Genomic DNA, 23,653 nt, shown 5'->3' on the forward strand with positions numbered 1-23,653 from the left:
TGTCATCACGAGATCTACAGGTCTACAGCTCTTACCACAGCTGATGTCAAAGTACAGTATCTATCATCAGAACATGTTTAGTTTTATGGAAGGTGGTCAAGGAGGAAACCCTGTCAATACTGTTCAAGTGAAGATGATTAAATATGTTTAAATATGTTAAAAAACTTAACAAGCGTCTCTGGTCAGATCTGTCTTAGGTTCTGCATCAGAATCTCAAATCTCAAATGCCTCCCCATTCCCTAAATAGTACACCCAGATAGTGCTCCAGAGAACTGAATCTTAAATGGCTCTTTGTTAGACATACAGTGCTCTTTGTTAGGCATACTGTGCACTGCTATTTTAATACCTACATGGTGCACTTCCTAGGGAGTAGGGAGCCATTTGAGATTCCATCCCAGTGTGGGCAAATCACATAGAGGCTCTAATGGAAATTAGCCCCATCATCGCAGTGGAAATTTGCCATGCAAAAACTGTTTACAATGGGAAAGTGTTTTTAACAATGCTGTTATGTAATGTCTTCATTATTATATAAATTCAGTTGTTACAGTATTACTACACAGTAGTTTTCCTCCTGCAACAGTCAGTAGCATACTATGTTACTTGGTGGAAGTATTGTTTATTGAAATGCAAGTGGAGTCATTCCATAATTTAATTTTTGGAGAAGAACCACGCCCTGACCTCCACCTCTATATCATCATAACCTTTATATAGACCACTTTTCAATCCAACCATGTGTTGAATGTTGTATTTGTAACCACAGAAAAGCAGACCCGGACTCCAATCTAAAAGAATTCAAGAGTCACCCACCCGTTCCACCTCAGAGCATGGTCTGCACTTACTTACTGCAAAATACTTATTGAAAGCTATTAAAGCCATTAAGGCCACTGAAAACTGTGTTTCAGTGATTTTACCTCAAATAAGGGTGTGGGTTAGGCTTTATTTATGGCTCGTAGATAATTAAATAACGTTGTTATCACGCAAAATGTAAATCTGGCAGTTGTTCTTAACATTGTATAAACATTTCATAGTAAGTGGACCAATAGAAATGCTCCATAATGACTTAGTTAAGAAGGTTTATTCCATTTCCTTTAAAGTTACTCTTTAGGAGAAATTCATTATTTTTAGAGCAGCCAATACCTTGACTATGCATAGTTTGTCCCTCCTTTGACCACTTGTAATGGGTACTAATAGGTACTATACACTGGCAAGGGTCACTACACAAGCTTTGCTGTTTAGGAGTCATCTGGCCCTGGTCATCAAGACCCTTGTTAAAGTGGCTCAGGTCTTTAACAAATTGTTCTGGCCAGAACAGAAACAAACTTATAATCAGCATTATTCAGCATTATTCAGTTGATCTCTTGAGTTATCATGAGGTAACTAGCATTTCATTAAGAACACTGTACTAAAACGAAACCCTCCAAGTCATGAATGCCATGGATTCCACAATTTTTTTTTATTATTCTGGTCCATGTTCCTTCATGTTTATTAGAAGAGAACCTTCATGTCGTGAATCTCCGGTTCTACCACATCCCAGAGGTGTTCTAATAGATCTAGATCTGGTGACTGGGAGGGCATCAGAAGAACAGTGAAGTCATCATCATGGTTATGAGACCAGTTTTGCTTTGTGACATGACGCACATAATCAGGCTGGAAGTAGCCATTACCCAAACGATGGATACATTGTGACCATGAAGGGATAACTATGATCAGTGTGCTCTGCGTGAGCTTTTCCTTTTTTGTTATTTACTATTGCCTGAGCTTCCTTCCTCTGAATTACCCCCCCCCCCACTCTGTTTCTCTACTCAGTCTAAATTTTTTCTTGAACCATTTTTTAATATTATTTTTTTTATTATTATTTCTATTATTTCTTTCTGTGAACTCCTCTTTTATCTGAACTACTTCTCTTTTCCTCCCTCTGGTCTTACACTCTAAACTGTAATTATCTTAATCTTAGCAAGATGCAATTTTTGAGATGTTTTTCTCCAACCATGTCCCTCAATGTCTCTTTTAGAGTATCTCCTTTTAAAAATGATCAGGACAAAAGTAAATTCAGTCATAGAACACCTAGACAAGGACCTGGACATCTGGAACAATGTGCTTTGAGCTGTTGAATCCAAAGTTGAATCATTTGGGCACAGTAACACTGACAGAAGATGTTGCAACAAGGCTGCAAGGCCTGACAAATGCTTCATCACAAAATCCACTATGAATTCTTTTTTGTGCAAGAGGGAGTGGAAAATGTGAGACCATCTGTATAAAGACTGAAGCTGAAGATGAGGTGGACCATGCAACATGACAATGACCCAAAACATTCCAGTATATCCACCAAGGAATGGCTCGAGTTTTAGAGTAGCAGCCTTTCACAGCCTTGATCTTAAGCCTATTGAAAAGCTGTGGGTCAAACAGTAGTGGATGGTTTTTCACGTTTTCACATAACTGTATGTAGATGGATAACCTACGTTCTTTAAAAGGGAGTAATAGGGGATTAGGTGAATGCTGAAGATGGAGAAAAGGTCTGTTCTTTCACTTTTGGCCACACTTCCAGTGGGATTGAATCAACAACTGTCCAGTCCCAAGCCATGATTGCTAATGGAGTTTAGTTTGAGTGGACTGAGTGTATTTTGTTTGTGTGTGTTACTGTGAAAGGAATCACCACAACTTGTAGGCCAGTTTTTAGTACGACAGCAGGTTGTTAAGATATGCTCCCATCTCTCTTGGCTTGTTATCACTCTGAACATGTGTCTTTCTTTTTGCCTTTCTGTCTATAGAAACTGCTACAGCTGCAGAACTTTAATACCCTAATGGCAGTGGTTGGAGGCCTCAGTAACAGTTCCATCTCCAGGCTAAAAGACACACAGGCCCACATCAGCAACGACACCAACAAGGTACCCACCAAAGCACTCCGTTGTGTGTGTGGTCGAAATCAGCCAGGATTGCAATGAGATTAGATTTCCTCACTACTCCATTGGCTGGTTATTTATTTTTTTTCGAACAATTTGTGTAACGTTTATGATGTGAATACACAAATGACACGAAAATGTATTTTTTGGGGTACAGACACTATCACTGTGGTGAGCTCATCAATGTTACATTTTCATTATCTTTAGATTTGCATTATATTCCACTGAAATTCTTTTTTTTATTGTAGTGCACCAAAAACTGGTGTGTAATACCTTTTAAAGTAGATGTAAAGTACCCCTTTTTAAATGTATTTTACACCTCAACTCTCTCACCTGCCCTCAGATTTTCAACAATCTAATAGAACTGGTCACCTCGTGTGGAAACTACAGTCAGTACCGGCGCCGCTTCGCAGACTGTTCTGGGTTTAGGTTCCCCATCTTGGGCGTCCACCTGAAGGACTTGATTGCAGTGCATGTGGCCTTGCCCGATTGGACTGACCCGGAGAAGACGCGGGTCAGCTTAGCCAAAACCCAGCAGCTATACGCCATCCTGCAGGAGCTTGCACTTGTACAGACCACACCACCCACCATAGAAGCCAATACAGATCTGCTCAATCTACTCACGGTGAGTTAAATGAGTGTCTACAGTGGATGGATGTGGTGTGTTGCTTGTTTGTTTGTTTTCCGAGGCATGTGCATATATTGCAGGATGCCTCGAACACACTTCAAGCTTCAGATAATATTAAAAAATAATATTAGGCCAGTTGTCAGTTGTATTTCACTGGGACTTAGTGCTAGCCTGCTTGCATTAGAGTCTGCAAACACTTACTGCATGCGGACAGTTGAAGAAGACACACCACCACGACAGCTAGACTGGCAGGGGAAAGATTCGCTTTGCTGTAATGAAAATGTGGCTCAGTTCTCACTATACCCAGCTGTACTCTCACGCAGTAGTGCTTTGACAGTTAGTTTTACATGATGCATTTAGACAGTCAACTTTTAGATTGCATGCAATGTGTCTCACTCAGAAAATAAACAAAAAGGGACGTGTCCAAACCTGCAGTCAGCATGTCACCATTGCACCAGCTCTATATCTCTGATGCACTATGAATGTAGGAAATGTTGTTGTGAGAAGGTTTGTTCATATGTGTTCACAGATTTTTTACACAGATTTTTCTTTTTAGCACCTGTTTGTGCACATATTTTTTAAAAATAAATATTTATTATCAACAGGCTGTCACACAAATATTGGAAAACGTTATCTTCAATACAGTATTTATCACTGTATGTGATGAAGCTTTTAGAGGCATTTAACTCTTCTGACATCTGGGGCCAGATTCACAAAGTGCTCTAACCCCATAAACCTAGTGCTGAGTGACATGGCTTCAAATTAATAACATGGTAATTGAACATTTTATCTTGTGATTATCATTTTATCTTTATTATGATTAATGAATGCTTATTTAAGCTGCTCAAGGTGCTCAGTTGACTTGGCGTTTGAATTCTCCTCAATGTTGCTTCCATGTCGCAGACTGGACGGGGGACATAATTGCACACACTGTTGTATGTTTTTAAGGGTACAGTACATGAATACATAAAGTGGGGAAAGTAATAGTCAGAATAAAAAGAAAATGTAATAATCGTCATGGGCAAGATTATATAAATTATTCTAAATGTCAGTTTCAAGAAATTTGAAGCCCTGTTTGAACCCTATGTATGTTCACTATTGTAACTGTTTGGTATAGAATATCTTTTGGAGTCCCACAGGGTTTTAAAAAAAACCTTTATTTAAAAAGGTTTATATAAATGATGTGCTTTTTTAACAGCTTCCATAACTGAATAATATGTATGATATTTTTTTGTAATGTAAAATGTAAATGTAGCTTTTAAGGGGTATTTTTTACTTAGTCATCAAACATGAGTGAAGTTTTATTTTATAAATCAATAAATAAACAAACAAACCATACCATGTATTTTGCCCCCCTTGTCTTTGCTTTAGCGGAAACTATTTTCACGGTAGGATCTTTCCCGGAGATTGATCATTTACTTCCTACTCCAGGTGTTCATGAGAGATACCAGTGCTGCTTAATTTTCTGGGAAAGTCAGAGATAACTCTTTTTGTGGTGCGGAGTTGAAGGGCGTGAGGAAGTCTTGCAGAACGGCGATCAATATTCAATTTTCTCATGTTGGGAGGGAGGAACAAAATCTGTTTACGTCAGGCAAAGGATTGATGTTTGTATTCAGGCAGAAGGGCATTGGGCAGCGGAATGTGATTTAAAATATCGAGAGTGTTTCTCCGAACTGGCCTTCAGAAGGTATTCAGAATAACTCAGGCAGAAGTTAATAAAGGGCAGCCTTTGCCTCCTCACTATTTTGACATTAAGAAGCTTTCAGCAGCTCTGCATTAACTTGTTACTCAGCTTGGGCCAAATTGAAATTAGACTGTTTGTGTTCATCCATCCAAGTTAATCTTAAAAAGCTGAGGCATGCAATTTACAAAATCCAATATAATTTCAGTGCAAATTATTCTGCCATCTGAATGATTTTTTTTGACATTTCTACTAAAATGTGTTGTGTATTATGGATGATATACAGCAATCAGCCATAACATTAGCACCAAGTGCCTAATATTCAGTAGGCCTGCCCTTGTGCCTGAACAATCCAGGCATAGACTCTTCAAGACCTCTAAATTTGCCCTGTAGTATCTGGCACCAAGACATTAGTAGCAGATCCTTTAACTCATATAAGTTGTAAAGTAGGATCTCCATGGATTGCATCAGTGGTGCCCATAACCCTCACAGTGGGTTACCACTTTTTCTTGCACCACTTTTGGTAGGTACCAACCACTGCATATCAGAAAAACACAAGATCTGCCTTGTGTTTTGATGATGCCTGATGTTTTGGAGATGTTCTGACCCATCTAGCAGTTTGGTTACTGTCAAAATGTCTCAGATTCTTATGCTTGTCCGTTATCCTGCCTTCATCACCTTCAAGAAAGTTTATTTGCTGACTAATATATCCACACCTTGACAGATGCCACTGTGAATGATGATAATGAATGAATGTTAATATATAGCTTTTAAATTTAGTAATATAATATAATATAACATAATAATTTGTAATAATAATCATATAATAATAACCTATATCACCCATGTGAAAAAGTAATTGGCCCCCAACACCTAATTGCTGTTTGTGCCAACCCTAGGCAGTAACAACCACAATCAAACATAACGATTACTTTGTGATGTTTCACCTCACTGTGGAGGAATTTTGCCCTTTGTCTTATTTGCAGAATTGCTGCATTGGAGGGTTTTCCAGTGTGAACTGCCCCTTAAGGTGTAAAAAAAAAGCATCTCAGGCTTATGTGGTTCGGATCATTCTGATCATTGTCCTGCTGCATAACCCAACTACAACTTCTGCCCTGCCCTGCATCCAAAACACCAGTGTGGCGATGCCACTACATTGACTCTCTGGGCATATTAGAAATGACAGTGACTGAAACCAAGCTTTTGTTTGCTTTTATCAAAATTTCTGCAACAAAAAAGAGAGAAGACGTCAGAGAAGGTGGTCAGGCCATTGATTGAGGCAAAATCAGGGTGAATTTTCTGACCGTCAAGGAAATGTTGATTTGCTTCGTCATGTACAACCATTTATCTCCCATCGGTGTACACACAATCTACAATCCATGAATTTAACTTTTATTCATCTAAATTTGCTCATTTAAAAGTGGCAGCAAAGATGGAAACACGATGCTGCCAATCGAACCAATCACACTTGTTCTGTTCATTAAAAGAGCAGAGCTGTGAGCAGGCCTGCACTTTAATAAAACATTGTAAATCTGTCATAGATAAACAAAACGTTTGGGCTTGTTATGACTACCGCAGTTGTAACACATATAGCACAGTTCTACAATTTTGCCCACAGGGTGCAACTCTAATTCAGAGTTGGTGGATTGGGAACAGAGGGAGTATTAGTTTAAGGGAAAAAACAGAGTATGGAAAAGTGTACTGGCTTGACTCAGCTGAAATGACACCTTTTGAACCCAGCAGATTTCCTGTACCTGTTTTCTGGTTTCTCCCCAAGCACATTTTCCCCTTAGTGAGCAATCAGTGGTGCTAACTATCAGTTCCCATGGGACTAATCTACTGTATTTGCACAAGCACAATTCTGGGAATTAAATCCAGTGCATATCAAAACAAAAAACCAACATTCCTATCCTCCCTCTTTTGCTGAGGAATTCCAACTGTTTAACACACACATACACACTGAAGTAAATGGGAGGACTAGATAACCAACAGTAAGTGCCACAAATCATCACATATCAGCTAAGTTCAAGAATTTGGCTACATACACAGGAAGTAAATGTTATATACTCTATACTGGAGCATTTGTACTCCAGTTCTGTCCTGACAAAGACCCATTGAAGGAAGGCCTTAACTGTATTATGTAAATTATTCTTTACAGTCCACTGCATTTTCTGTGTGGATCATGAGTAAAATAATTTTAATATGGTATCAGATGTACCTTTACCACAGAGAGCGAGAGATAGCTACAGTGTGTCAAGCGTGGCTTTTGAAACCAGTCTACATTAGACACATAGATTTATTACAAACCCATTAACCTTTATGTGACTGCAGCCACATTCTACAAATGGGCTTTTCTGTAAACTGCTCATTCTCAAAAGACGTTGCTGTTCATTAGTCTTCGCTGATAAATCCATGTGCTCACCTTTTCTCCAAACAGGGCAGACCCAGGAACACTCATTAGCATGAGCATCTGTGTCATATGGAAATATGAAATTCCATTGAGGATGACTCTATTATTTGTGCATTCACGTCTAGATATGGTGACTATACTAGCACTTGCTTCAGATCATTGTCCTGCTGCATAACCCAGCTGTGCTTGAACTTTAGGTCACAAACTAATGGGATTAGATTTGCCTTTAGGATTTTCTGATAGAGAAAAGGTTTATGAATTTATGATTCCATTAATTATTACAAATTGTCCAGATCCTGCACAAGCAAAGCAGCTCCACACTACCACCACCACCATGTTTGACTGTTGGTATGATATTCTTAAGGTGGAATGTGGTGTAACAGGAACTTCCAGAAAGATCCACCCTTCACTCAGTCTTCTTTGCTGAACACAGAAATGCATTTAGCATTTTTGCATTTTTTAACTTCTTCAACTAAATGTTGTCTATGAATTAAATATTAAATAATATTTTATTATTGCATTGTTGTGTTTGGGTAGGTTTCATTGGACCAGTATCATACAGAAGATGAGATATACCAGCTATCTCTACAAAGGGAACCACGAAGCTCTAAACCAGCTGTAAGTTACAAGCAAGAAGCAATCACACATTGACACTTGAATATTTGCCACTAGAGAAAGTTTGCTTCATTTACTAACATGGTTATTTGGTTTGTAATTGTAATAGGGGCAGAACTCAAGCCCCACTCCCAGCCCAGCTCCAAAGCGACCATCGATGATTGATGAGTGGGCAGCATCGGTGAAGCCTAAAGCAGATCCTGCCATCATCACCAAACACATTGAAAAGATGGTTGATGTATGGGAATTTTTTTCTTATGCAATTGTTTATTTTGTTTTTCATCTTTTATGATTTTTAGCAAAGGGATATTAAATAATATTGAATAATACACCAACGCAAGTGGTTAATGTCTTGACTTTCTTATGTGTTCCCAACAAGCCATTTCATTTCTATTTTACTTATTCATTCTAATAAAACTATAAAATCACACTACACCTGCTTAGATTCATTATTCTGGCATGTTACCTTGTTTGCAGTCTGTCTTCAAGAACTTTGACACGGATGGAGATGGTCATATTTCCCGTGAGGAGTTTGAGAGCATCAGGAACAACTTCCCATATCTCAGCAAGTTTGGAGAGCTGGATACAAACCAGTAAGTGTGGGAATAGCAACTGTATATTAAGCCACTGGCCTTTACACTCTTGACTTCTTTACAGTCAGGCTAATGCCTTTCTCATGCAGTCGGCACTGTTTACTTGCTCACATTGCTAACTCCTTTACTTACATGCTCATTTTTGCACGTTGCCCTCAGTACAGACTTGTCTTACTTTCACACTAAACACTAGCTGTTTACTCTGTGGCCATCTTTGCAATGCCACAGGGCAGTTATTTCCAGGCATATGAGACCAGTCTTCTATCTTTATGAATGGGGAAAGACCGAAATACTCCAAACTGAAGATCAAATTACAGCTTAAAACATCTTTTAAATTGCTAAAAAAATCAAACAAAAATCCAATAAAAAGTTTGTAGTGTTTGGCTTGTTCTGGTGCTCCCATTCATATTTCAACCAGTCTCCTCAATTATAACGTCTCTGACACTACTGACTATAGTTTACAGTAAGCATTGGACTGTAGTTAGCGCTGAATACTTTAGACACAATACTGTCTACAAATAGCACTGATTATGGCTAACAATGGCTATTTTACAGCTAGCCTTGACTACTTTACAGTTAGCTTCACTGAGAATCCCTCTCTACCTACTTTACACTTGGTAGTAAGTCCTTTTATATTCAGTATTTAGTCTTTTACTCTAAGTACTAAATGCTTTACCCTAACCATGGAGTGGTTTACAGTTAGCACTGGACTCTAGTTAGCACTAAATACTTTAGACATAGAACTGCCCATAAGTAGCACTGCTTATGGCTATCAGTGGCTATTTTACAACTAGCCTTGACTACTTTACAGTTAGCTTCACTGAGAATCCCTCTTTACCTACTTTACACTTGGTAGTAAGTCCTTTTATATTCAGTATTCAGTCTTTTACTCTCAGTACTAAATACTACCCTAACCATGAGTGGTTTACAGTTAGCATTGGACTCTCGTAAGCACTGAATACTTTAGACATAGAACTGCCCACAAATAGCACTGCTTATGGCTATCAGTGGCTATTTTACAGTCAGCCTTGACTACTTTACGATTAGCTTCACTTAAAACTCCTCTCTACCCACTTTACACTCTTTACTGACTCTTCTTACGTTCTGTATTCGCTCTTTTACTCTCAGTACTAAATGCTTTATACTATTTTACATCTAGCCTTGACTACTTTACTGTTAGCGTCACAGATTTTACAGACAGCCCTGACTACTTTCTGGTTAGCAATGGCTGCAATGGCTGCTTTACAGTCAGCAGTGTATGTTTTAGGATTCTTTTCTCGTAGTTTCTTTTGTTATCTTTTCCTGCCATCTGTTTCCTTTTTCACTCCAATCATCCTGTTTCTCTCCTTCATGCTATTAACCATTACATTTCTCTCTCTTTGTCTCTCAGGGATGGAAAGATCAGCAGGGAGGAAATGATAGATTACTTCATGAAGGCCAGTTCTCTGCTCAACTGTAAGATGGGCTTCATACATACGTTCACCGAGACCACTTACGTGAAGCCCACTTTCTGTGAACACTGTGCTGGCTTTGTGAGTATTTTGAGCATATTTAACAAACATAGGTATATTGTAAATAGGCTAGGAATGAACATGATACACAAAAGTCATGGTTTGGGTTACACCATGGTCCTGTACGAGTTTGGTACAACAGGAAAAAAGGACCCCCCCAAATACACCCCATTCAACAATTACATTGAGCTGTGCTTAGCTTGTCTTTCATGCCAAGTATCCACTTTCACTCCGCATACTGTTCTTTTATAAAAAAAAAAAAAACAATACAATAATGACCATTATTTGATATTTATGCAGATATGGGCCATTCAGCACCAATCTTTAGCTTTTCCCTCTTATCGCAAAGTAAACATCACTGTTAAATGGTGGAGCGAGCATCAAATGAAACACTCTCTCTACTATTTAAGGTGACCATATTATTATGAAGCTGTGAAGAAACTGAGCTCGTGTTAGTCAGCTGCTCTGTATCTGATCACCCCTACTATCAGCATTCGTTTCACTGATGTTTTGCTGGGAAATGTCACTGCAGGCAAAGGTGATTATTTCTAACACAAGTACTAAGGAAGTTCAGCCAACCGGTTTCCGGGTACAACTCACACTTTCCGAATACACGTATCATTAATATGGACACTAATTGAATAGTATACAATCTCCTAATATTCCTAATGGGATTGTTCCAGGACACAGTTCTGACATGAGGGAGGATCACATTTCATGATTTCATGATGTGTGATCACTTAATCGTCCAGTTAATTGCAACGTGAGCCTTCACCACAGTACCTTAACCCACTGGAGATTACAAATGCATTTTCACAGTTTTTGCATACCATCTTAAAATCGCCCCACATGTGTTATAAATAAATAAATTAATTTAAAAAAAATAATAATAATACATATATATATATAACCCATTTCAAGCACCAAAACAATTTGGCCACATATGCAAAGGTGTATATATATGAATTACATATGAGAGACAGGCAAAGAGTTCAGCAGAATCCAGCAATTACAGGTGAGAGGACACACAAATCCACTAGTTACACACAACAATAGGCAGGGATGAGTATCTTGACCTTCTGCACAGTCTTTAGAGCCTGGTATCTCTGGATGTGAGACACAAATGATCTGACAATGAGATGCATTGGAAAGGGCGGGCTCTACAGATTCAGGACACGTTTGAACCACACTTCAGTGCTGGATTATTATTAATAGAAACAGCGAATTTGATGAGCTGGCGCATTCGTAGACTCCAAAGGAGTTAATTCATTATATTTTTATTGTGTAATAATTTTTTTGTGTAAACCAAGATGGGAAATAAAGAGATTTTTTAGTTTTAAACTGTAATTGGTAATTGTTAAAAATGCAATATTTTTAACTCTTACCCTGTCTTGCACGCCCTCTCTCTCTCTCTCTCTCTCTCTCTCTCTCGTTCTTTTCCCCTACCTCTTTAGTAGTTATTTTGGCTCTCACCCCAGAGAAAATAGTTCAGATTTTTGAACACTGTGTTTTTGATAGAGTTCCAAATACAGAACCCAAAAACTCCTCCACACATTCTGCCATTCTGCTGCTCATTCTACACTCTGTGTATGTGTGTGTGTATGTGTATGTGTGTGTGTGTCAGTTTGCAACTAGCCACAGCCTGTACAGTTTTCCTGCACTTTACCATAAAACCAGGTTCCTTTTCTAGAAAAGAGAAGTTTTGTCAAGTTAAAGGGTGCGGCGTTCTCACCAGCATCTCGGGTAATTAGCACATTTTCAGAATGAGTGTCAACAACATATCAGAAGCTGTGTGATCACAAACATGTTAAGCTAGAGAGTTGATGGTAGACATTGATAGACGTTGCCTGGTTGAATGAAGGTTGTAACACTGGTTGAACAAAATGCAAAGTCAGGACAATGACTAATGCTAACATGCTGTTAGGCAACCAAACTCCAGATGTCACATGCCAACATTATATTGATGTAAAATATTTAGTTGTGAGGTATGGTTACCAAAACCCAACGTCTGCCAAACTTCATGATGTTGATGTTCATGAAGTTCTAATGTTGTTTGATGAATCCTAACTTCAACCCAAAACCTAATCCTAACCAACATTTTGGCCCTAATCCTAACCCTAACCTCAACCCAAAACCTAATCCTAACCCTGGCCCTATACTTTACCGTAACCTCAACCCAAAACCTAATCCTAATCCTTATCCTGGCCTTAATCCTAACCCTAACCCCAACCCAAAACCTAATCCTAACCCTCAACCTGGCCCTAATCCTAACCTTCACCTCAACCCAAAACCTAATCCTAACCATCATTTTGGCTCTAATCCTAACCTCAACCCAAAACTTAATGCTAACCATCATTTTGGCTTTAACCCTAACCTCAACCCAAAACCTAATCCTCATTCTGGCCCTAATCCTAACCCTAACCTCAACCCAAAACCTAATCCTCATTCTGGCCCTAACCCTAACCTTAACCCAAAACCTAATCCTCATTCTGGCCCTAATCCTAACCCTAACCTCAACCCAAAACCTAATCCTAACCATCATTTTGGCCCTAATCCTAACCCTAACATCAACCCACAACCTAATCCTGATCCTCATCCTGGCTCTAATCCTAACCCTAACCTCAACCCAAAGCCTAATCCTCATTCTGGCCCTAATTCTAACCCTAACCTCAACCCAAAACCTAATCCTCATTCTGGCCCTAATCCTAACCCTAACCTTAACCCAAAACCTAATCCTCATTCTGGCCCTAATCCTAACTCTAACCTCAACCCAAAACCTAATCCTAACCATCATTTTGGCTCTAATCCTAACCTCAACCCAAAACTTAATGCTAACCATCATTTTGGCTTTAACCCTAACCTCAACCCAAAACCTAATCCTCATTTTGGCCCTAATCCTAACCCTAACCTCAACCCAAAACCTAATCCTCATTCTGGCCCTAACCCTAACCTTAACCCAAAACCTAATCCTCATTCTGGCCCTAATCCTAACCCTAACCTCAACCCAAAACCTAATCCTAACCATCATTTTGGCCCTAATCCTAACCCTAACATCAACCCACAACCTAATCCTGATCCTCATCCTGGCTCTAATCCTAACCCTAACCTCAACCCAAAGCCTAATCCTCATTCTGGCCCTAATTCTAACCCTAACCTCAACCCAAAACCTAATCCTCATTCTGGCCCTAATCCTAACCCTAACCTTAACCCAAAACCTAATCCTCATTCTGGCCCTAATCCTAACTCTAACCTCAACCCAAAACCTAATCCTAACCATTATTTTGGCCCTAATCCTAACCCTAATCTCAACCCCAAACCTAATCCTAATCTTCATCTTGGCCCAATACTTTACCTTAACCTCAACCCAAAACCTAATCCTAATCTTCATTTTGGCCCAATACTTTACCTTAACCTCAACCCAAAACCTAATCCTAACCCTAACCTTAACCCAAAACCTAATCCTCATTCTGGCCCTAATCCTAACTCTAACCTCAACCCAAAACCTAATCCTAACCATTATTTTGGCCCTAATCCTAACCCTAATCTCAACCCAAAACCTAATCCTAATCTTCATTTTGGCCCAATACTTTACCTTAACTTCAACCCAAAACCTAATCCTAACCACCATCCTGGTCCTAATCCGAACCCTCATCCCGGCCTCTTAATCCAGTTTAGTCCAGTTAGGCTCCAGTTCCAGACTGGTGTCAGCAGCAGGTCTATAGCAGTTGGTTGACTCTCCAAAAAAGCGAACAGCTGAATTCACTAGTCTTCAAGTCTTCAAGGTCTTTTGATGATGTGCTGACTGTTCAGATGCTGCTACATCACTGAGATGTTGATGATCTATTACTGAGAGTCTAATGAGTGTTTATTTCATCTAAAAAAACACCACTCCAAATAACGTGTCACCAGGTTCTGCAGACAGTGGGGTCTATAGTAGCGCGTGTTTGGGTCGCTCTGGACTGTGCCCAGTTACTGTGGTGAGGGTGTGTTTGTATGTGTGTACCATTGTCACCAATACACACACGTGTGTTTTTGTGCAAGGCTCTTTAGATCTTGCATTGTGTGTGTGCGTGTGTGTGTGTGTGTGTGTGTGTGTGTGTGATGTTCTGTTCAGGCCTTTCATGTATTGTTCGCCGGCTCTGATCACCTCTCTCTCTCTCTTGATCCTAAAACCACCCTTTCCACTCTTCCTTTATCTGTTTGTCCACGTTTCTACGTTTCCCCTCTCCCCCCGTTCTTTTTCCACCCCTCACCTTCCTCTCTCAAAATCAGTAGAGCTCGGTCAGTTTACCAGTGCCCCCTGTCTGATTGGTCATTTTCTTTTTTTTCCCTTAGATATGGGGCTTTTATAAGCAAGGATACAAGTGCAAAGGTAAGGGAGATAAGGTACATTCTGTCTGCATCACAACTATTGGAAAAGATCACCCGTAGGATCTCTGAGCTGTTACTTCCCTAGCTTTTTTAAGCCCCCCTCTCTCTATATCGCTCTCTATCTCTCTCTCACTGACTCTTGCCCGTTCTCTGTCTATAATAAGCAGTGTGTGTGCTGACACTGGCTCACTATGCTTCCCCATTAGCAGTACTGAGAGCAAGGCAGACTGGCTCATTTAAGAAACTGCTCAACCCAGAATGTATGAGTGCCTCTGCCAGCTGTATGTAAGTGTGTGTGTGTTGACATTTGATTGGCCACATGAAGTACAAAAATGATGTACAAACGCAGCCAACTTGCTCATATTGGGCTCACATGGGTTGAAATGAAGGCTAAGTGGGTTCTAGGTGGGTATGGGCTCTCAGTGTTGTTTGTAAATGCCTTTTTACTGGGACCCAGTTGGGCTTCCCAAATTGGGCTCATTGTTAGAGCCCATTGTTAGTGTGACTAAGGCACTAGTAGTTTATATAATAATGTTGAGAAGGTCCCTGTTGTGCCTCCAATACAATGCAGTACAGCTGTGGCCATTCCGGGCATGGACTCCGCAAGACCTCCCTGATGTTTTGGAGATTACAGGTCGTATAATTAACCCCTGTGAGCTACAGCTACATAGTCTGGCTCAGAAGCATGGCTGGAACTCAAGCCCAGATAACCTGCTCATGTGGGGCCTGTATGGGTAGCCCAGCTGAAAGTATTGTCTGTGGCTTCCTAGTTGGACCCACATATGGATGCCCACCAAGGTCCCACCAGGGTCAGAGTTGTCTGGGTTGTACCTTGCACATGAGGCCTAGATGAGCACAACTGGGTCCCAGTAAACCCACTCAGAGCCCATGCCCACCTGGAACCCACCTATCACACCTGAAACGTAACCATGCTACCAAAAGACTGTACCCGCTAGAACGTTGGGTATGGATTTGTTGCCGTGCGCACCTCAGGTTTTTATTGACAAAAAAGCGATTTTGCAAACGAGCATCATGGGAACCACACCTCCGAAGGGTGGAGACGGATGTGTAGAAAGGTTTTGCCTGGATGTTGCCAGAAGTTTTTAGATGAAAGGGTAAAAAGTGTTCATTACAGCGAGATTAAAAGTGTTCGTTGCCATAGCAGCCGATTTCTTAAATCAATCAGTAAAGCGAACTGCACTTTTTCTTCCTTCCTTCCTTATACTAGCTACTAGTTGCCTATCCTTGGACAGCTGGCTTAAGCTAGCCAATATGCTAGCTCATTGCCGTAAGTAACTTGAGACTTAAGAGCAATACTAATGGACCATGTGGTCCCTGTCACAACACTCCGGTAACTACAGCTAGGAAACTACATTTCCCACAATGCCGCATCACCAATCGCTGCATCTTCCAAGCCGCCTTTGCAGCCATGGGGGCACATAGTGAGTTCAGTGTAGCAAAGCGGACATTTCAGCCAGCACAGTCTTTTAGTAGCATGGTTACGTTTCAGGCTGGATTCAATATCTTGCAATAGATTTACGATACTTCAGGCAAAGCGATATATTGCGATTATTTATTTATTATTCAATTAAATTTTGAAAAAACTGTCATAGTATAAAAAACACACCATCATATGAATAAAATCTTTGTAGTTGACTTTTTATCCAATCAGAACAGAGGAATCTGAAGACAAAGTACAACACTGCCCTCAAGTGGTTAGAGTCTAACCCACTGTCTGCCACCAGTCTTTACATGTAAACTATTCGGTAATAGTCAATATTGTGTTTTTGAGAATCGATACAGTATTACAAAGCATAATATCACAATACTTTGATGTTACAGTATTTTTACCTCTACAAAGTGCAATGTACATTTGTGGGCGGAGCATGTTTCAGTCAGTCGTAAACTTGGCGCTGCTTTTGTGTGTAAAGAGTTTACATTTTCATCTCACTTTCATCAGCCTGTTCTCTCTACTCATCTCACTCATTCTTTCAATTCTTCATTTTCTGTCCTTTCTTCATTTCTCTCAGGCTCTTCCTCCGTCTCCAAGCTCATGCTGGTGTCCATCACGTTAGGCTTGTGCGCCTGCCAGTGTGCGTGTATGTGCCGTGTGTGTAAAAGCACATTCCTCTCGCCAGTCTTTCTGGACTTCTGCCCCACCTTTCTGCGTGCACTGGTCCCTCAATCAGTCCTTTGCACTTCCTCTCATCCTCTCATTCTTCCACCTCTGCATCACTTTCCTGCCATCTCTCCTCCATCCCTACATTAAGCCCTGCCCCCCCCTTCCCCCTGCATACCCTCCTCATCAATCCATCCAGCCATCCATGTTAAACCTTCTCTCCTCTCTCGTCCTACCCCTTGTCCCTCTACCCTCCTTTATCTGTTTCTCTGAACACCTATACTCCCTCCAAACCCCCACCCAAACCTCCCATCTGCCTCCCTCCCTCCTTTGTTATCCCCCTTCCTTTTCTCCAGTGTGTGGCGTAAACTGTCACAAGGCGTGCCGCTCTCGGCTGGCAGTGGAGTGTCGAAAGAGAACGAAAAGCATCAGTCATGAAACTCCGCCCGCACTACAAGCTCGCTCTTACAGCTTCCCACCTCCGTCAAATGCACCTGCCAATCTCCAGCACACAGGTATGGGCAGAAGGACACACACACACACATGCTTATTTGTACACCACCTTACAACTTGCCATTACTTGTCAAAACGTGAAGTAATTTTAGTAAACACAGTGTAGATTAAGCAGACTCTGGAGTGGTGTCTGCACAAAAACACACTCTCACACACACACACTCAGGCTTGCACATGTGCACACACATACATAGATCTAAACACTATGCATGTAAACTGCTATACGCCAGGACACACATACACTCACACACAGACACAGAAATACAGGCTCACATACACACACATACCTAGACCAGCTGTCAGGACTCAGGTGAGCCAGTACATCTAATTGCGTCTTTGTCCTCACATGTGGCTTTTGTGTGTGTGTGTGTGTGTGTGTCTGTAAATTGGCTCCGGAAAGTTCCATATCACCCAGCAACAGCTGCATCTGTCACCCACAGGATCCTCTTTCTATTTCCAGCTAACTTCACATCAGTGTAGCTTTATGTCAAATTAGTGGTTTAGCTGTATGCTCCTGGGACAACGGATAACACCCCCAGTGTGACAAAGCAAAACAATAAGATGGCTCATTACGTAGTTGTGGCTCATCTTGCACATTTTCTTTTACGCTGGCGAGAGAGATTTAGGAAGCGTACTCATCAGTGTGGTACAAGTCTCAGTAAATATTTACATCCAGCTATGAATCCAGCATCTCTTTTATGCAAATGTCTTTTTTTAATGTAAATTCAGTATATTTAGCCATTACAGACTCTGGGAACACTTTATTTGTGTGGTCCATTATAGATGCCTTGTAGATGTTTACCTAGCATCCAAGTAATGTTCAACGGAATGTCTAGTAACCCCTGGCTGTATGCGAGGGTCTGTACAGTGGGAGCAGAATGGGGAGTTTAAGAATGTGACCTTTACTCAGTAACTTCGCTGTACATTATCTGATGTGATGTGCGATGTGGAGGATCAGCAGGAAGTAACTGTACAGGCAAGACCAGACCATGAATCTGGCGGAATTATTATTTATCATTTTATCCATTTTGTGCCCATTTTTATGAAGTATTGACATTTCATGACCTCGATTCATGTATTCACTGGATCTGACTGATCGTATTTTGCTTAATTTGCCTTATTTTGTACCATGAAGCTGATATTCCACCTTAAAACAGTGCAGCAGGTACATTCTTTTGCCGATAGCTTCTGCACCATTTAAGGTGGAATGGAAAATTCCAGTTAGAGGCTGTAGAATTTTTCTCCTGATTTTCGCACTGCTTTTTATCCCACCTGTAATGCTCAAGACACTAGGAGAGTAAGGACTTAACACATGTCTTAACACATGTCTTCACATGTGAAGCCAGCCACTGCCACTTTTCAAACTGCTGCCAATGCTGCATCACTGGGCAAAGGAAAGAGCCAGGTCCCCAACTCCACCACACCAGCTGACAGACACCTTTGCTGGCCATTGCTTTTAGAGTGATAAAGGAGGGGAGCACCATCTACCCACCCTGAGAGAACATGGTCAATTGTGCTATTACAGACTCTGGCCACTGAAGGCAAAGCTACCTAGCTTGGGATTCAAAACCCCAGGCTATAGTCTTAACTCTAACCATCAAAATGAAGTGTTAAAAACATGATGGTGATAATTTGGAAGAGATTGATCGTTGGGTTTTAGTCAGATGTCCACAAAACAGGCAAAGGTTCTAAGAAGACCAAGAAAACTTTAGTCGGAACTCTGTTTGACTGCAAAAGGCCTTCAGGAAGATTTAGCAGACTCTGGAGTGGTGGTGCACTATTCTACTGTGCAGCAACACCTGCACAAATATGACCTTTATGGAAGAGTTATTTCCTGCATTCTCACCACAAAATCCAGCGTCAGAGGTTTTCTAAGAAACATCACAACAAGCCTGAGTCATTTTGGAAACTCATGTCCAGAGAAAAGAAATGTGCATGAAGAGAAGACCTCACCAACTGTTAAACATAGAGGTGGCTCGAGCTAGAACATTTCACTGGTAGTGAGAAGAATGGATTTCCCTGCTCCTACAGCAGAATAATGATGCTGAACACCTTATAATCCAATTGAATTACCTTGAGGTGCAATCTGGGGGTTTAGGCTTTACAGTCCCCTGACCTAAACATTATCAATCATCTGCAGCAAGACGGCCCAAGACCTTCACAGAGCTAGAAGCCTTTTGCCAGGAAGAATGGACACAAATCCCCCAAATCTAGTAACTGAAACCCTTAAATGCTAGAAAAATGTTGTGGTACTTGCCAGAGGGGGTGTTGCTGACCACAATGAAAATTAGAATATTCAAGAAGTGTGTCACCTTTAACCTTAGGCTTTTTGGTCTTTTACGGTTCAGCTGAGTCTTTTGCATGCCACCGTAATTTGTTGTATGACTTTGTTGAATGTGATTAAATATGTAAATAATAAATATTACTTAATTAGATATGTATCAAAATTAATATGTTTGACTGAGAAACTGATGGGTCAGCAGCTATGCACTGGTTGAGTTTCTCTCTCTATCTCTCACTAGTGATTGCAGAGGAAGATATGGATGCGGTGGGGGAAGGAGTGTTTGATGTTCACCTATAGTCCAGGTACATCATAGTTCCACAAATATCTGTTGTGCACCTACATCCTCTAGTCATATTCTGCAAACTATTTTATTAATAAACCATTATTAATAGAATTAATACTGGTTAAAAACCGCGTACCAACTGCTTTGCTAACTATTTCCTGTAATTGCAGACTGCCGAGACATGAGTGCGAATGCAGCATTGCACCACTTAAACAAGCAAGAACAAAGACCAAGGAGCATTCACTAACCCCAGTGCACTGACTAAATGCTCAGTTAGCATGCTGTATGTTGAGGGGTTAGCAGAATCGGGTTTTGTAAGTTCCAGGTTGGTCAAAGATTTTCAGTGCAAAAAGGCATAAGACCAGCCTTTCTGACCTCAGTCCTGATCTTTAACATTCTGAGAAATGTCAAATTCTTAGAAAAAGACAAAAAAGGCAATCTTAGATGTGATATAAGGGACATTTCCACCAACCATTGGCCTGTTAGGAGCCAAGTTCAGACTTTGTACCGCGGTTCAGCTACACTGAAGAGACTTCGAGTGTCCACCAGCTCCGGCTCCAGAAACTGAAAGAACCTCCAACATAAGACATCAGCATGCTGCCATCTCCTGGACAAAAACTACAAGTGCACTACAGACCAGGTGCCCCAACTAGTCTTTTTTTCCCCTTGAATGTGATCCTCTCAATATTTTTGTAAACACAGTATCTGGTTATTTGCATTGCTGTGCAAAGTGATGTCTTCGTTTCAACTATTTTATATTTACAGTTAAAAAAAAATATGCTGTAAAAGTACAGATATCTGTTTAACCTACTGGGAGACAGAGGGCCATGCCCATTTACTAAAGAAACAGAAGACTGTCTCTAATTTGTGTTCTTGTTGAAAGTTGTCAGTAAATATGTGTATACTGGGAATTTGGGTGGGGGGTGTCCTTTAATTGTACGTCATTCCAGAACTCCCAAGGTGCTGAAACATCCAGAGCTTGCTGTTTAAACTGCTCAGCTTGTGTTTAGTCATTGTGAGTCTGTAGTTGTGACTTCTTTTTTTTTCTGTGCTGAATGCAAAACAACGTATAATGAAAAGCAGAAATCCAGCTGGGTTTTACATGATATTAATAGGAGTATATTAGAAACTCACATAAGCGCTTTTGGAATGACCACCATTACTGATGTAAAAGTCAAAAGAATATTTTTAAGGTTTATCTTAATAACTGAATACATATTTTATATTAGATGTCAGAAGACTGTCGTTAGAAAACTCCGAACTCTTCCAGTAACTGAGCTATTGAATGTAGACAGTCTAGTTGATATTGTCCTGAGAAATGTGTTGCTGTAAATATAATGTATATTGTATTTTTTTCCCACGCTTGTATGCTGTTTGTTGTATTTTCGAGTGCACTGATATTGCCAAATATGCTAATATGCTAATATGCCGATATGTTAAATGTCTGTTTTTTTATTTAGCATGCACAACAAACATTTTTATACCACTATAAACATATAGGTAATGAACTAATTTTTATTTTACATAGGAAGTCTTTGAAAGTGTTGGTTTAATGATGTATTTTTTGCTGTGCTGACATGGTAATGACAGATTTTATGATCCTATTATTGTATTGTTTTATTTTCAATACACTTCGTAGTTCAATAGAACATAGAAATGAAGCTTTCAAGTCACATTGAGTCAAATGACACATCTGCTCTCATCAATCATTTTTTTGCACACTTGCTTAAATTCATCTTTGCTGTCACCTAAAAACCTTGTATCTCAATTTTTTCATTTTTCACATTTTGACACAATGCAATTCTGGCAGTTGTTCTTTACATTGTTTTTGAATTTGAATTTGAGGAATGGACCAATAGAAATGCTCCAAAATGACCTGGAATATAATATTTTTAAGAAGTTAAGAAGGTGTTTTCCTTCTCTTGCAAAGTTGATATTTACTGATATATATATATATATATATATATATATATATATATATATATATATATATATATATATACTATCTGTCAAACATGGCGAAGGCACTGTCATGCCATGTGAATGTATGACTGCTGAGTGAATTGGGTCTCTGGTGTTTACTGATGATGTGACTGCTGATGACTTCTGAAGTGTATAGAGCTGCAATTTCTGTTTACATTCACTCAAATGCTGTAAAACTGATAGGATGGCACATAACAGGACAGATGGATGATGGCCTAAAACATATTGCAAAAGCAACCCAAGAGCTTCTCAAGGCAAAAAATTTAATGTTCTGGCAAAGCATCTCTAGGGATGGGATGGGACGCATTTGGTTCCATAGCTTAGGCTGTCATTGTGTCCAATAACTTTTGAGCCTGTGGAAATCATTGATATACATTAGTTATAAAAAATTATATATATATAAATCAGTCAAAAGTTTGGACACATTCTTATTCAATGGTTTTTAACAATGTAGGTTAATATTGAAGACATGAAAACACACTCAGTCTTGGCTCACTCTTAGTCAGCTTCATGAGGTAGTCTGTTTAGACTCTTTCCCAACTGTCCTGAAGACATTCCCAGAGATGTTGAGCAGTTTTTCTTTCCCCATCTCAGTTGGGCTTAGTTTGGGTGATTGTGGAGGCCAGCTCATCTGACGCAGCACTCCGTCACTCTCACTCTTTGTTGGTCAGATTCCCCTTACAAAGCCTGGAGGGACTACACAATATCTTATGTGTTACTTCATAGTTTTGATGTCTTCAATGTAAGTCTACAATGTAGAAAATAACAAAATATAGAAAAAAACAGTGTGTCTGAACTTGGGAAGAAAGTTCAAGAAGTGGGTCCAAACGTTTGACTGGTACTGGTGTATAATTACATACTAGTGGATAATTGTATATCACTGGTGTATATATATATATATATATATATCCCACCATCCTATTATTCTTTTGTGAATATCAGCCATTATTTCACTAAAGCTGTGCTGCAGCTTGGAAAATGAACGTATTTTCATAACTACGCTGTAATTCCTTTTAATCACACAGACCTCATGCTCTGCTTTAATGACTGATTCATCACAGATTTGTGCATGTAGTGTGCACTAACTGCTCTGAAGGTACATACACCACTTTCCTGAAACATTGATTTGTGCCTAGACTTGTTTAGCTGAAATACATGTGAACAGCAAAAAACAAAGAACAAAGCATTGCAGGAATATAAAATAGCCAATGAATTACACTTTAATTCACAGTGGTGTATTTACAAAGCCAGGCCACTGTTTATTCTAATGCGGGTATGATTGATGAAGGCTGCTCTCCTTCGGACTTAAATGGAGAGAGTCTGTCTGCTTTTTTATAAGTCAAATCGTTAAAGCTTTGTAAGCAGAACGCACAACCTAGCAATGCATTAATGGAAACTGCCTGAATTTCAGAGCTCTAAATGGGTTTGAATACATTATGCGAGATGTACTCATGTAACCCATTCATTCCTTTATTTCCAGACGCTTATTCAGTATCTCTATAAACAGGTTTGACTGTGCACCTTCATGTTTGGAGAATGTGAGTCCAACTAACAAATGGATAAAATGGAGAATAAAGAACCATTCGTCAACTCGAGGCCTTTAAAGCATTTCATCAAGATCGACTCGTGCTAAATGCATGTTTATCTTTTGGACAGTTCTGATGCCACTCTTTTCATGTGACTGGGATTCATTACGGTGCTTAAGTTTAGCTCAAATTCCTCCACCCTTCCTCACCCCCTTCTTGTCGACATTTAGCTGCTG

The 23,653-nt window shown here is 39.9% G+C and overlaps 1 protein-coding gene across 2 annotated transcripts in view; it reads left to right on the forward strand.

Annotated features, from left to right (window-relative positions):
- LOC140546496 (RAS guanyl-releasing protein 2) overlaps positions 1-21,663 on the forward strand; it is a 59,037-nt gene extending 37,374 nt beyond the window's left edge. For both annotated transcript variants that reach the window (XM_072669827.1, XM_072669828.1), the window contains exons 8-17: positions 2,769-2,885; positions 3,244-3,525; positions 8,157-8,237; positions 8,344-8,472; positions 8,712-8,827; positions 10,218-10,359; positions 14,674-14,710; positions 17,185-17,343; positions 19,864-19,927; positions 20,079-21,663. In XM_072669827.1, coding sequence (XP_072525928.1) covers positions 2,769-2,885; positions 3,244-3,525; positions 8,157-8,237; positions 8,344-8,472; positions 8,712-8,827; positions 10,218-10,359; positions 14,674-14,710; positions 17,185-17,343; positions 19,864-19,922 — 1,122 coding nt within the window. In that variant the 3' untranslated portion in view covers positions 19,923-19,927; positions 20,079-21,663. The remainder of the gene's footprint in view (positions 1-2,768; positions 2,886-3,243; positions 3,526-8,156; positions 8,238-8,343; positions 8,473-8,711; positions 8,828-10,217; positions 10,360-14,673; positions 14,711-17,184; positions 17,344-19,863; positions 19,928-20,078) is intronic.
- The last annotated feature ends 1,990 nt before the right edge of the window (positions 21,664-23,653 follow it).

This window comes from Salminus brasiliensis, chromosome 24 (assembly GCF_030463535.1).
Source record: "Salminus brasiliensis chromosome 24, fSalBra1.hap2, whole genome shotgun sequence".
In the NCBI taxonomy this organism is placed as follows: domain Eukaryota; kingdom Metazoa; phylum Chordata; class Actinopteri; order Characiformes; family Bryconidae; genus Salminus; species Salminus brasiliensis.